Source organism: Zootoca vivipara, chromosome 12 (assembly GCF_963506605.1).
Source record: "Zootoca vivipara chromosome 12, rZooViv1.1, whole genome shotgun sequence".
Taxonomy (NCBI): Eukaryota; Metazoa; Chordata; class Lepidosauria; order Squamata; family Lacertidae; genus Zootoca; species Zootoca vivipara.
In genome coordinates this window covers 36,135,426-36,151,255 of record NC_083287.1, presented here as the reverse complement: position 1 = coordinate 36,151,255, position 15,830 = coordinate 36,135,426, and the positions used below count along the sequence as shown (strand labels likewise).

The 15,830-nt window shown below is 40.9% G+C and overlaps 1 protein-coding gene across 9 annotated transcripts in view; it reads right to left on the bottom strand.

Annotated features, from left to right (window-relative positions):
* Positions 1–15,830, bottom strand: part of MALRD1 (MAM and LDL receptor class A domain containing 1) — a 258,550-nt gene that overhangs the window by 78,890 nt on the left and 163,830 nt on the right. For all 9 annotated transcript variants that reach the window (XR_009558403.1, XM_060280800.1, XM_060280803.1 and 6 more), the window contains 3 exons: positions 13,927–14,088; positions 8,459–8,616; positions 2,942–3,143 (listed from right to left, as the gene is read on the bottom strand). Coding sequence is in view for 8 of the 9 variants with exons in the window: in XM_060280800.1 (XP_060136783.1) it covers positions 2,942–3,143; positions 8,459–8,616; positions 13,927–14,088 (522 nt within the window). In the remaining variant the exon portion in view is untranslated. The remainder of the gene's footprint in view (positions 1–2,941; positions 3,144–8,458; positions 8,617–13,926; positions 14,089–15,830) is intronic.

The window sequence follows — 15,830 nt, the reverse complement described above, 5'->3', positions numbered from 1 at the left end:
GTGGAGACACCTATTATTTCCCTCAAAAAACTAAGCCACTGGGAGTGACACATCATATATTTCCCGGGGCATTCTCTCCTACCGGTAGGAAAGCAGCTGAACAGTCAAGCTGCTTGTAGAGGTGCTAGGCTCTTTATGAAAGGGGGGGGGGAAAGGAAGAGAAGAGAAGAGAAGAGAAGAGAAGGCAAGACATAAAATAAGATTACCAGACATCCCCGTTTCCCAGGAACAGTCCCCAGATTTACAAATCAGTCTCCTAACAAAATAAGTTGAAGTTGAAAAGTGTTCCCGGATTCATTGAAAACAACCTGGTAACCTTAACCTAAAAGTATTTAAATTCACTCACTTCCAAAAAGTAATCTTCATTGGGCATTTTTATCCAGTTCAACATAGTAGGGCAGCTTAGTTAGTTACAACAGTAACATTAACGAGTAAATGTCAGAGTCAAGGTCATAGCACAAAGGATCTACAGACACTGGCGTTCTATATTATTATTATTTTCATTATTTAAATATAATGTCACCTTTATATTTGCATTTACGAATATTATTTACGAATATTATTTATTTGTGTAGCCGAAGCCATTACAAAACAAATATTTACATTTGCTATTACTAGCACAGGCAGAGTTTCTCAGACTTGTATTCTGATGATGCTGGTGTTTTCACATTGGAAGTCATGAGCAGTGATCCAAACCAAGAAACAGCTGCAATGCCATATCCATAATTCAAAGGTCTTTTAACATAATACACCATGGTGTTGGTGATTTACTGATCTCTCACTGTGGCACCATACCACTGATGTCAACTAGAGTGAATGTCAACCAAACCAGAATCAGTTGGTTTTTGCTGCCAGAGTAACAAGGACAGAATCGTGCAATTCTTGAAGCGGTTTGAGCAAAGGTTATGCACACAGTAAACCTTGGATTTATAAGGCTGTCAGATTTGACCTATCATCATCTAAAATATATAGACCTGATTCATTAACAACCCTTCTGAGGCATAAAGTCCCTGACTGGGTTGAGTTTAACAAGTCTATGCTTAAATAACTCCCCTTGAAATCATTGTGCTTTAACAGTTCCCAACTTTGGCTGGAAACATGTATTTTCAGTTTCGTATCCATAGAAGTGATTGTTAATAACCAACATCACAAGGTTATGGTTGAAAACAGCAATACAAAGCCAATTGTGATGCAAGTGGACTATGCTGCAGAAATTAAAACAATTATTTGTGTTTTTTTTCACAAGTGCAAAAGTTGTGCTGTACCACAAATATTTCAAGTTCATAGCAGTATACTGCTTCTTTCCCACAAGATATGTTTTTATCATCATTGACAAAAGAGGCATTGTTTTAAACATGGGGTTAAACAACTCGCTGGAGAGAGAGAGGTGTTTTGCAATTGGAGGTCATAATTAGAGCAGAGCAACTAGTGGTATATTATCCATGAGCATATTTTCCAGCACTGCTATCATTTTTCACTTAGCCTTAAGTGCCACAGTTGCCATCTGCTTATTGCCAGTCACACACAAAATATTCTTCTTAAACATGGAGAGTTAAACAAATGACTATTTGCACACAGCTACCTCATTTACATTCAAATAAAGGCATTTACCTGGGTGATCATATCCCTACAAAAAAGAATGAATTTTCTATAGTGTGAACTACCTTCAAGGGGCCAAACTAGCCGTAACAATAGCAGATCAGGCTCTTCAAATGCAGATCTCCCCTCATCAGATGTAAATACAGAGGACAGAGAAAGACCAAGATAAGGAGCAACAGGACAGGTGACATGCAAATTCTTGTTGGTTAGCATAAAAAGCGGTAACACCACAGAGCTGTTTTGCTGATAGGTAACGTAGATACAGTACTCAGACCATGGAAATACAAGTGGTAGAGAGGGCTCTGTGTGATGTTGTTTTCCCTCCTCTCCTGGACAGAAAGAACCATATAGTACTTCCTGTGACTAGCCATGAGAACAGGCATACCCCATACTTTCTCCAGCTCAGGCAGATGCCTGAAGCTGGTTATACTGTAAATTTACATATTTTGCCTGCTTAGTTTTTACTGCTGTCAAACAAAAGCAAGATTCTAGGTAAATTATATTTTTATATTTGTTGCCTGATTCTTTGGTAAGCATGGCAAGAAAGGGAGAGCCATATTTCATACCTGGACCTGCTCAAAACAAGGCTTTGCAACCTACTTTCCATGCCTTCAATTTTTGCACCCAAGGGTAAAATGGTAAAATTCTGTTTAACCCAAACATGCAGGTGCCTGGAGGGATAAATTGCAATTAATATATTCTCTCCTACCCATCAAAGCCTATCTCACATGATGAACCTCTGCTTATCCATGGTTTACATTCCTGCAATCTCTTCCCCTTTCTCTCAGGGCTCAACCAGACTTCCGCTTGTCCTGCCGTCATCCCCTGGGAAAACCCGATTTTTTTATTGCTGAATTGGAGCAAACGTCAATCAGGTTTTCAGCGGATTGATGTTTGCTTTGATTCAGTGCTAAAGAGCAGCTTTTCCCAGGGAGAGGTAGGGCAGACAGAAAACTGCTTAGACCTGTGCCTAGGAAGCAGGACAAGTGGAAAACTGCTTGGACATTGCCCAGGATGTGGGTGAGTGGGGGGATACATAGGGAGAAGTACTAAGGGGAAGTAAGTGGCAGGTGGACCTGTCACTGTCTCATGTACCTTGGTCCTCAGAGGTGCCTCACACATCTTTTTTTCTGAGAGAGTATTATTCATGTTAGAACATACACATCAAATGCAATGAGCAAATGACCACTTGGGTATCTTGGGGAGTCCAATTGTATTGTGTACAATAACATACTTGTTCCCAAAATATTTATATCAAAGAGGGGACATATTATAAATGTATTAATAAACAGATAATGAGTTAAGTATACGAGCCCATCGACTTATCTGCAGAATTACATACCTCCTGATGCACATTCTGGTGTGAAAGAAATGTCATCGAGAGCAAATTCGATGGGCTCAATAGCTCCTACTTCCGCTTCAAATGCCACTTTGAAAGGGCTATTGCTGGAAAGGACCACCTTTGCATATGTCCATGTATTTTTTATATTTCCAGTTGCTGCCCACATCAATATATCCATTCCAAATTCTTCAATAGCATACACCTATTGATAGCAAAAAAACAGAAAACACACCAGCAATTTAGTAAGTACAGAATAATAATAATAATAATAATAATAATAATAATAATAATAATAATAATTTATTATTTCTACCCCGCCCATCTGGCTGGGTTTCCCCAGCCACTCTGGGCGGCTTCCAACAGAAATATTAAAACACACTAATTCCTTAAGGATTACAAGCTTCCCTAAACAGGGCTGCCTTCAGATGTCCTCTAAAAGTCTGGTAGTTGTTTTTCTTTTTGACATCTGGTGGGAGGGCGTTCCACAGGGCGGGTGCCACTACTGAGAAGGCCCTCTGCCTGGTTCCCTGCAACTAGGCTTCTCGCAGTGAGGGAACCACCAGAAGGCCCTTGGCACTGGACCTCAGTGTCTGGGCAGAGTGATGGAGGTGGAGACGCTCCTTCAGGTATACTGGACCAAGGCCGTTTAGGGCTTTAAAGGTCAGCACCAACACTTGGAATTGTGCTTGGAAACGTACTAGGAGCCAATGCAGGTCTTTCAAGACCGGTGTTATGTGGTCTCGGCGGCTGCTTCCAGTCACCAGTCTAACTGCCGCATTCTGGATTAATTGTAGTTTCTGTGTCACCTTCAAAGGTAGCCCCACATAGAGTGCATTGCAGTAGTCCAAGCGAGAGATAACTAGAGCATGCACCACTCTGGCAAGACAGTCCGCGGGCAGGTGGGGTCTCAGCCTGCGTACCAGATGGAGCTGATAAACAGCTACCCTAGATACAGAATTAACCTGTGCCTCCATGGACAGCTGTGAGTCCAAAATGACTCCTAGGCTGCGCACCTGGTCCTTCAGGGGCACAGTTACCCCATTCAGGACCAGGGAGTCCCCCACACCTACCTGCCTCCTGTCCCCCACGAACAGTACTTCTGTCTTGTCAGGATTCAACCTCAATCTGTTAGCTGCCACCCAACCTCCAACCGCCTCCAGACACTCACACAGGACCTTCACAGTCTTCACTGGTTTTGATTTGAAAGAGAGGTAGAGCTGGGTATCATCCACATACTGATGAACACCCAGCCCAAACCCCCTGATGATCTCTCCCAGCGGCTGCATATAGATGTTAAAAAGCATGGGGGAGAGGACAGAACCCCGAGGCACCCCACAAGTGAGAGCCCAGGGGTCTGAGCACTCATCCCCACCACCACCACTTTCTGAACACGGCCCAGGAGGAAGGAGCGGAACCACTGTATGACAGTGCCCCAGCTCCCCAGAAGTGTCATAATGCATTCCCAAGAAAGAAGGAATCACATATTCACAATAGCAATGAGAATATATTATATGGAGAGTGGAGGATAAAGCAGGCTGAGGTTAAGAGCGGCTCTTGCGGAGGTATTTGAACAGGGAGAGAGAAATAGATTGATAAATGGGAGAGAAGTGGGGAGCAAAAATGGGGCATTTCCAGCAACTGGATTTTGAACACTCCGCCATGTAGAGTTATGCCAGGGATATTTTTGGGGCATGTGGGGAGTTGCCAGCTGTTGGTCAAGAAGAGGAGATCTAGGAGTTTAAATAAAAAGAAAGACCTATTGAAGTCTCTTCTTTCATTTTTCATCTCCAAAGGTTTGGGACCCTTTTTTAGAAATGCATTGAAAATGTTGTTTTTATTTCTTCTAATACTCACAGATACAAGTTCAAAAAAATGGGTAAATATCTCCTAATACATATTTACACACACAATATAATATAATTGATGGCTCAGTACTAAGCTCCTTAAGATAGCGATGATAGATTTTATAAACATATAAGCATTTATCAGTAAGCCAAAATAAACCATCTTCTCAGCTCAGCCATCCTTTTGAGGTTTTATCCTTTCTTCCTCCCGTTAGAACTGCTATAGGGTCTGATTGGCAGAAGTAAACTCGAATTTGTTGAGCAGAATTTCATAGAACAGCATGGCATCACTTCCAAATCATGTGAAATAGTACAAAAATTTGCTGATCCACTCTGTGTTTTCCTTCCTCAAAAGTGAGATGGAGTAATAAAAAAATTAGTCATTTTTAATGAAATTGGCCCGTCCTCTGCTGTAATTTATTACACCCCAGTTCACAGCAATTTATGTAATATGAACTGCCTAACAAGCTGGAAAACTGAAATATTGGACATATATTATCACAAGGGGAATTAATTTTTGCTTTAACTTCCAGTATTATGGCAATATGTTCAAGCAGCACTGCAGTGAAGGGATGCTGATCAGGGAAACTGCAATTATTCTCCTCAACTTGTTCTATTTAGGTAGTAAAGTAACATGGGGTGTCAAGGTCTGATACTGTTAATGTTAAGAAAGAAATAGAGTACTGCATTGAATGGTTCATCTAACAGTCTCGCTCCTTCAATCTCAGTACTAATATGTAACGAAGGAGGGGAAATATGTCTGGTTTGGTAGTGAGGTTTGGAAATTCTCTGATTGGTTGGCGTTCGCGCAAGCAAAGCCTGATCGATGATTGGCAAAGCCCTAATGAGCCAATCAATCACTCATTAGGAAGAAAACTTCAACAAAATATTCCCTTTTTTGCATTGGGAGAAGTAGACTTTGTGAGTCTTGCTGGGGGGAAAATATATTTATATTCCTCTCTTCCTCAAAGGTGTTCATTGTGCAATCCTCTGCTTATCTACTGAAAGCTTCATTGGGATTTGATCCCAGATAGGTTTGTATAGGGTTGCAGGCTCAGGATGATACATAAAGCTCTCCTCCACTTTATCCCCACAACAACACTGTGAACTGGGTTAGTCACCACTTATGCACGACTGTGTAGAGGCACAGCATCAGAAAATATTTCAATTCTAACCTGAAATGGTGGGGGAGAGCTGTAAAGTCCTTGTGGCTCACGAGGAGACCCTCCCCAGAGCCCAAAGACCAGACAAAAAGAACCCAAGGGCTCCAAAATGGTGCACAGGAGCTCTCGCTGGTGCTGTGCTACCTCACTCAACAGCTGTTGGGTGGAAGGCGGTATGTACTGCAGTGGGCTCCCCACCTACGCACATTTCGCTTATGTGCATTTATTTCACTTGCCTTAAAACTCTTTCTCTTTAAAAATGTACAAGAATTTGATCCTCACCACTTATTGTTTTAGGGTTTCTCAGATGTTTTGAGACTTTTGTCCTGGAGCACAAGCACTTTGCTTTCTAGCTGCCTTACTGATATCTCTTAATTCCAAGACACTGTTGGGAGGTGGCTTCCTGCCTACACACCAATTAATGTCTGCAATGCCTAAATAATAGGGTATCCCTGTGAAGCACCTGGCACTAGCTTTAGGGAAGAGATCCAATAGAGATGCAACAGAAGAAGTGCTGTGCTTCTTCGACAGAACATCAGACAGCATTACACCATGTACCTTTATACTTGTCCCTTAAGGAAAATGAATTTTGTGTTGCTAGAAATATACATTGAGCGTTCCTAGGTTTTCACCCCCACTCTCCCTTGTATCTGTTGGTGCATTGATTGGTTGCTACTGTATTTCAGAGGCATCCATCCAATGCTGCCTCTGAGACATGATTTTACAACACCAGTATGTATACACCAGAGAAAACAACCACTGGAAATAATTATTAAAGGGTTCTTTTTTTAAAAAAAAAAAAAGGCAAATCTGTTTTTTTTTATCATCTGCAAAAACAACGAGTCTTGTGGTACTTAAAACACTAACTTTTTTGGGGTGTGTGTGTAGACGAAAGCTCATACCAAAATATAAACTTAGTTGGTCTTTAAGGTGCTACTGAAGGAATTTTTTTATTTTGCTTCGACTCAGACCAACACGGCTACCTACCTGTAACCATAATAAATATGTTAGTCTTTAAGGCACCACAAGACTCTTTGAGATTTTTACTGCAACAGATTAACACAGCAGCTGCCACTCTGGAAATTATGTAACAGGAACCCAATGCAAAGGATTTTAAAATAATAATTATTGAAAACTATATTACAAAGTCACAAAAATTGCATTTAAAAATCCTGGATTAATTTCATATACTGCCAAGTAACTGTGTATAATGTGAAAGTCCACAAAATTAAACACAGGAAAAACTTATTAATGGCTGATGTGTGGTCCCTGGACTGGTTTGCACAAAATTCAGGAGCCACATTAAAGCGACCTTCAGCAGTCGATGCTCTGCATGTATTATTAAATAAGTAGAATAACTACTGCAAAAGCAATCCAGTAGTTTCTGGACGCTGGTAACAATATGAGGTTCTTCAGGTATCACATACCTAAGATATGTAGCTTCAAGGACAAGACACTGATCAAGGCTTCCATTAGAAGCAATCTTCTGAGTACACAGAACCTCACCATCATTACTAGAAAATCTTTCTAGTTCCAAACATGGAACACCAATACAGAGCTGCTTCAAAGAAAAGCACAAGCCACAGAGAGCCATGGGAGCCACAATGGAGATGAAAACAGCCAAGGCTGCTTTGCTTCAGGTTTCTCCAGCAGCGCAGAACATGCAACTCTAAATCACACAGCCAATGCTCAGCACTCACACACACACACACACACACACACACACACACACCTTAGTAAAAAAAGAGTAGTGCAGGAATGAATCTAGTGCATTCACTGATAGTGGAGAAATGTGATTCAGTTTGCATTTAAAGGTGAACCTCTCTAACTTGCACTTTTTGAAACAATAACAGAAGCGAAACAAAAGCCATCCTTTGAAATTTGCACTTCTCCCAATATTGCAGTGCAGTTCCCCAGCTGAGTAAGATGTACAAAAATTCAAATACTAAGATATATGCTCATAAAAAGGGATATATTAGTGAAAATAACTATTTGGGGAAACCGCTTTGCAAAAATGCTAAATTGCAAACAAAAATGGGTGTATTAGGAGAAATCTACAGTAAAATGCTGATGAATTTTCATGAGGATTAAAAGGGGGGGGGAGAGACCACAAACTGATTTTGAAAAGCGGAGAACTGAATTTAAGACTGGCAAAATGAGAAATTGAGAGAAACTGAAATGGAAAGATATGCCCATCCTCAATTACATTACATTTCCTTTGCATTCCACACACAGTATCTAGCAAAACAGATTGGACAGTGTGAAAATAAGTTGATAGGAGTTGTTCTTGTATAAGAACATTATCTTGAGGTTGTGTACAGTGACGGGGGGGGGGGAACGACGGCATGCACAGCTCTTCTGAAATGAGGACATCGTAGTGCTGCCAATGTTGACTTTGTTTTTTCAAGCAGGTTGGACTATAGTGTGGGAAATAATGGAACTGGCAACCAAGAAAAGGATGAATAATACAACTATAATCTACTAGATATTAAATTCCTTGTTTTGCTTACCTTTAACAATCCAATTTCAGGGGAATTAAATGGCCAAAACCAGAAGCGCAATGTGCATATCCCCAGACTGGCTGGGAAGTACTGGGTGGTAACTATTCTTGCTCTGTCCCCTTTTTGTTGAGTAGATGAATTGACGTACAAAAAATTGTGCCCATTGCCTTCAAGAAGACAAAAGAAATACTGTTAGTATTAACAATGTTTTAAAACAAAAGGAAACATATTTCTCTTAGGGTGTCAGATGCAAGGCGTTATCCTGTTAAACTCTTAAGCCCGTTATTATATTCACAATCAGTCATTCAATGATATGCTTGTAGCTGAATGAAGAGGGGTTTTTGATCCATCTGCTTGATAATGCAGATCCAAGGAGTAGCAGTAGTTTTGGATTAATCTGAAATACAATTGTGACATTACATACTACCAGAGGGACTAGGGAATGTTATCTTTATGAATCTAGCAGCAGAGACTTAGTGCTTATTCATACAACCACCTATGGGAAAAGCTTATTTCTAAATAAATAAGTAGATGAAAGACAGGAAGGACAAGATGGTGCCCTCCCCAAATTCAACGTAGAGAAGCAAACCAGACAAGCAGTTGAATCTTCACTGGTGATGGAACAGAATCTTCCCCCACACCTAAAGGCAGCAGGCTAGCTTAGGAGGAGTAGGGCAGGCCTCATGGTGCACACAACAGACAGGAATGGCTCAAGAGAAGCAGCTGGAGGCTGTTATCATTGGTTTTCCCACATCCCAGCATCCAAGGCTGGCCTGGCCAGGGGGGCGGGATTACAACAGGAACAACCACCCATGGCCCACACCTTGGGGGACACACCTCTACTCAATTGGTGAGGCTCTTTACCTCTCTAACTCCTTTCTTCCTATAGCAAAGGAGAAAGGGAGAGTGGGACGCAGATAGCCTTACCACTGAAGCAAATGGAAAAAACGGAAGTGGCGCAGGAGGAGAGGCTACCACCACTATCACCATGAAGAGGAGCAGTGGTGGTAGAGGCAGGAGGAAATGAAGAAAAAGGGGTGTGCCCCCCACAGTGTGTTTTACTCCAGATCCTGAACCTCTCTAAGGATGGCCCAGCCAGCATCTTTTACGTGGGTGACCACAACCCTTTCCCTAATTGTGGCACTGCCCTTAGGAATGCAAAATCTGGAACTGTGCTAGTAAATTCAGAGGACCATTTCATCACTGAAGATATGTCTAATCAATTGTGGCCAAAAAAAAAAAAAACCGGTATGAAAAGATCACTAGATTATTGTGCCATTTCTGAGACAAGGGAATTGCGGTAAACATTGTGGCTTCCTTATGGGTCTAGAAAGCAACAAGGAAATGACAGGAATGACGCTTAAAATGTTGATCTTTTCTAAAGACAAATCAAATGTTCCAGAAGGCTGTGGGAATTTTGGGGACTGCTGTTTAATTACATAATTGTTTGGTATAGGAGTCAGTTATGTTTGGCAGTGGCAGTGTGTCCAGTTTCTGTGAAAAGAAAACCACTGCTCTTGGACCTGCTTAGATTGTCAATTATATAGCATAATGAACGAAGGGATATACTGTATAATGAATATATGACAATTTCAAGTTTTTAAAATGTTTACACCAATTTCATTTTATAATTGCCTATTTGTTATAACTTATAACTAATATATTTTCATACAAAATCTTAAGTTTATATGTAATAATTTTACTTATACAAATTATAAGAAACACTCCACAGCCTTTTCCTCTCTACTTTAATAGTTAAATATTTTTCCTCTGTTTTCTAATAAAAAGGGGAAAAATATAGAGCCAAATAATGCTTCCAAAAGTTTCTGTTTGTTAATTATTTATGTACAACTGCAAAACATGGTCAATACTAAGGGTGTTCGATACGGAGACATATAGATCGTCTCCACAATGGCATTTTTTAATTCTTCAAAATACTGTTAGGTTTATTAAGCCCCTCTTGTTTCTTTGAACTTCCTCATCCTTATCTTTAATTAGAACAATATGTTTGTATCCGGTGCTGAGTCTGTATGGAGTCATGCTGATGGTACTCATCTTCAGGAAAAGAAATGCAAACAAACCTATTAAAACTTTGAGATTAGTTCAAAAGAAAGAGCTACTTAAGGAAGTTCTAACAAGTGCACTTCATTAGAAGTTAAGGCATCCTTGGACTATCTCTCTCTCACTTCTATGTGGGATAATAGAAATCATCATCTTTGCAAGCCCAGGCACAGTGGGTGACTGGGGAGGTGGTTGGAGATGTTGAAGCAGCAAAAATGACACGGCACTGGCTTGGGATTGAAATGGCTACAACTTTTATTGATTACAGATGTAAGTCAGCTTTGGCATAGGCAATGGGTATGTCTCCTGAATCAGCCAACCTGGTTTCTGGCTGATAACTTCACCAGGGTTGATTCTGGGGTTAAGGATTCTCCTGTGACACAAATCTAATAGGGTTATGCCTCTCATCAGGTACCTCACTTCTCACCGCCTATCCTGGGCTATGAGTAGATACCCTAAAAAGATACCACTGGACAATTGTCACAAAGAAGGGTGAAGAATACTTTGAACTCCCTGAAGCAGGTTATGTAATGGTTTTTTATTCCCTTATTCCAGGTTGAGGAAAGTTTTTCAGTCATAGCACCAAACTGCTTTTTGGGCAACTTCCTGCGGACCACATTCCAGTGGTTGGCAGGGTCAGAAGCAAAGGGGGTGAGTGTAATTTCCCCCTTTGTACAGTAGGTTAGTTTCTTCATGCTCAGTCCTCTATTCAGGTAAGGGAGAAGCATGTTCAGAGTTCAAGGAAGGCAGAAGCACTCAAGAAGGGTGTAAAAGCAAGGCTGGTGAAGGGTGTGGTCTGAAGATAGTTCTGAGGGTAGGATAGAGAGGCCAGAATGGATTTGCCCCCTGATCCTAAGCTTCCCCATCAAGTTGTTGCTGGGAGGTCCAAACCTTGCTCAGTTCAATGCTCAAACTTACATAATTTCTTGGTATCATTGGGTTTTCAATAGAAAGGTTTGAAATGGTTTTTGGAAGCTCAAGCAAAAGTGATGTGTGGAGCTGCTTGAAAACCTTGAGGAAATGGGATGGCTCACCCTGCCTTACAATGTTGAGGGATCTGGAGCAGGGCCTCAGAGTTCAAGCAAAGCAGAAACACTCGAGGAGGACCCAAAAATTTAGCCTTAAAATTTGCAATGGATAAGGAGTCTATATCTGAAGCTCTGTTGGTCTATAGATAAAAAGACAAAACATTCTTTATAATATAATATATGATTAGTAATGTAGGTATATAGAGCAAGGTTGGACTTCCCTTACATGCAAAGACAGGCTCCAGCAGATTGAGCAGACAAGAACAATAGTAGGTCCAATGGCCAAGAAGACAATTTCTGCACATGTTCTAGAGCAAAGTGAGGGGCAGATGGGGCTCACCAACCTGGGAAGATACCCCATCTAGGAGAAAGAAAACTGTGACCTAAACCTCAACAGCCTTGCAGGATATCTTTGGGAGAAGAAAAGGCTAAGGAGTATACCCTACACAAATCTGGAGTGGAGTCCTTAAGGTGGTAGGATGGTGCCTTGTGTGCCTCCTTCCGGCAACTCCTGCAGCCAAGCTGGTGCCAATCATATTGCTCTGCTTTCCTTTGTACCATATCAGTGAGGCCAAGAGGGGGGTCATGTTGTCTGGGCAGCCCAGGACCTCCGTACATACTGGCCAGGCTTGTGCCCTGGGGAAGTCACTTCCGTACTGCTTATGCATCCGTTTGACCACCCCCAGAGACAGACTCCATTGTCTCTCAAGACAGATGGATACCAACAACAACGAATACTTCTAGTGTCGCCACAACTGTCACCACAACTAGAACTTTTTGTCATCCACAGCAAACTCAAAAATAATAGCCCTACTCAGGCAAGAGTATAGTACACAGAAAATGTGAAGGGCAATTCGGTGGCAGCCCTCACCTCCTTGGTTCATCCAGCGAAAGGTCTTTCTATAGAGCTTATGTGCATTTGGCTCTGTACCTGACTTGAACACACAGAGGTTGGGGAGACCTGCTACTGTAACCCTGTTCTGCCTTTCTAGGTATTTACGTTTCCGATCACAATTCAAAGTGTTGGGGCTGAACTTTAAAACTCTAAATGGCCTCGGTCCAGTATACCTGAAGGAGCGTCTCCACCCCCATTGTTCTGCCCGGACACTAAGGTCCAACACCAAGGGCCTTTTGGTAGTTCCCTCGTTGCAAGAAGCCAAGTTGCAGGGAACTAGGCAGAGGGCCTTCTCGGTAGTGGTGCCCACCCTGTGGAACACCCTCCCATCAGATGTCAAAGAGAAAAACAACTACCAGACTTTTAGAAGACATCTGAAGGCAGCCCTGTTTAGGGAGGCTTTTAATGTTTAATAGATTACTGTATTTTATTTTTCTGTTGGAAGCCGCCCAGAGTGGCTGGGAAAACCCAGCCAGATGGGCGGGGTATAAATATATTATTATTATTATTATTATTATTATTATTATTATTATTATTATTATTATGTGAGCCTTGTCACTATCTTTCTATGGAGAGAATTTCATACATTCAGCTGAGAGCCATGTGATACGTAATCAAGAGATGATCAAATGATGCATGTGTGAATCAGCTGGACTCAGCTGCATTCTTTTTTCAATGACAGCTATAGCCATTAAAGCAAAATACTTCCTTCATCATGCTTGTGTGATGACCCACAGAAGTATTTAGAAAATCCATTAGACAACTTGCACAAATAAGCCTACTACAACAGAAGATTGGATGCGCCAGTTGCCATTGTAGTCAACAATTGTTACACTATTTGTTACTCTTAATTCTTCATCAAAATGAGCCTAGAAGGGGGAAAGTTTACAAGCGCCACTTTAATTAACAGGTTTTTTTATTTTAAAAAATGCAGGCAAATGTACAGAAGGCATATTTAATCTACCAGAACAGTATTTTCTCCCAAGGATTTCAGATTAATTAGTATCTTTATGTATTATTTAGCAGCCCATTTTTAAGAGATGAATAAATAAATGCACCCAACCATAGCAGAGCATCAGGGATTCTATCACCAGGGCTGCATTGAAAAGAACAATCTATAAAATTATACTGTCTGATGTGAACTAAAGCAATGATGAAAATAGCTGATAACTGGTCACATCAGGTTGCCTTATTTTATTCCCGTTCAGGCAGCACTATCACGCAAAATCCAATGCACTCTGCTTTGCCCATCTCTCCTCTGTCTTCTGTGGTGTCTTATTTATGCTTGCATTGTCACCAAAGAAAACAAAATATCCACTGGCATTTTCCAATTAGTTCCCAGTAGCGTTTGCTCACCATAGTTTGCTTCCTTGCACAGCACACAAAACTGATTTCGTGTCCACCACTGTCCTGGCTCATTCAGCAAATGGCTTGAGAATATCTGTTATTCAGGAATAACAGCTTTCAATCATTTCCCCAAAACAGTGTATTACCTGGTGTGTGATCCTTGGGTAGATCTCCTGGTTCTGTGACAGTTTTGCTATGAATGTCCCAGTCAAATTCATCTCTAGGACCTTGTGTAAATCCACACACAGCAGTCCAGTCGTGGCCTTGTGTTTCAAAGTTACAACTTCCTGGGACAGTGGTATATTGGCCTGGAGACACAAAGAAAACCAGATTTGTTTATTATCATGGAAGCATCCATTGAGCCAAGCATGATGCTTTGATAGCCCAACAATAATTGGGTCTTCTGCCTGCATGGTTTAATTTCAAACCATTGGGGAGGGGATTGGGAAAATGGGTCACCTGGTGAAAGTGGTCAGTCCCATCTACCTGTCAAGATGGTCAGATCCAGTTCTCCATCCTTGATTTATTTATTTACTTGTAATAATACAACTCTGTTCACAAAGTGGTTTACAACCATTTGAAAATACAAAGGACTGCCTCTCCCCATATGAACCAACATGGACCCTGCAATAATAATCTGAGGCCCTTCTTCATGTGTCTCTTTCATGAGAGGTCCGGAGGGCAGCGACATAAGAACAGGTCCTTTCTGTAGTGGCTCCCCACTTGTGGAATGCTCCCCCCAGGGAAGCTCACCTGGTACTTTTATTACCCATCTTTAGATGCCAGGCAAAAACATTCCTCTTCTCCCAGGTCTTTGGCTAATGAAATCTATGGCCTTTCAAACTGTGTGTTATTGCTTTTGTTTGTTACTATGTTGTGCATTATTATTATTTTATATTGAAAATTACCTTGTGATAATCAGAGATGAAGGGCGGTATAGAAAATAAATCAATTGATTAATTAAATAAAAATGATAGCAATCCATACAAAATAAATAATTCAACTAAAATAGTAAAAATAACATTTGAAACTTTATGAAAAGCCAAAGATCCCAAACCTAACCCTGCAGAAAGCCATCTAATTAGACTTTAATTTGATTTTGACGTGTTTTTAGGAGGTAGTTTAATTATTGTTTGGTTTTATATCGGTGTTATGTATCTGATGTTACCCGCCCTGATCCCGACTTCAGTCGGGGAGGGCGGGATAGAAATAAAAGTTCATTATTATTATTATTATTATTATTATTATTATTATTATTATTATTAAAGAGGTCACCACCAGCCTCCAAAAGCTCAGCCGAATGCAAGAGCCTTACCTGCTCACAAAAGGAGACTAGAGAGAAACACATCAGTTCAGATAGAGGTCAAAAATGATGATTACATTTTTCAAAATAATGATAGTACAACTTTGTTAACTGGTGCAACTTTCAGAGGCAGAAATCCAAATTTACATATGTTAAGATGATAAATGACCTCCCAGCAAAGAAGTATTGCTGCTTTGGGGGGAAACGCTCAGGTTTTCCAGATGGTGAGAGAGATATATAAGCAGGTCTTTGCATAGGCAAAACAGAAATATGTGCCAGCTTAAATATGAAGAAAATGTTTGGACCTTCACCCAAAAAGACAGACTTGAAAGAAACCAAATATTTCACCCATGTGACTTTGGATTCTCTTGGGCATTTCTCTAGCCTGGCTCTGACCTAGTAACAAGGCATAATCATTGTGGGTGGTTTTGGCTGCAATCCTAAACACATGGGAATTAAGCACCATTGAACTTCTGAGTAGAGGATTGCACTAATATTGGGTGCCATGGAGGGAAGTTAACATACGACAGGACCTACGGCAGAAGCCAGATTTGGATTAGGTGCATCTGCACTGTGGGAAGTGTAAGATTCCTTAGACACATGTGAGAATTCAAACCAGTTGGCTTCTCATTCACTTGTTATTGTTTTGACAAGAATGTGAATCTTTCCTCCTGCTATCTTGATCCTTGTTCACTGGCTGACTTATTTAGTTCAGTTTTAGAGTGTTCCTTCTTTTCTCTGAATCCA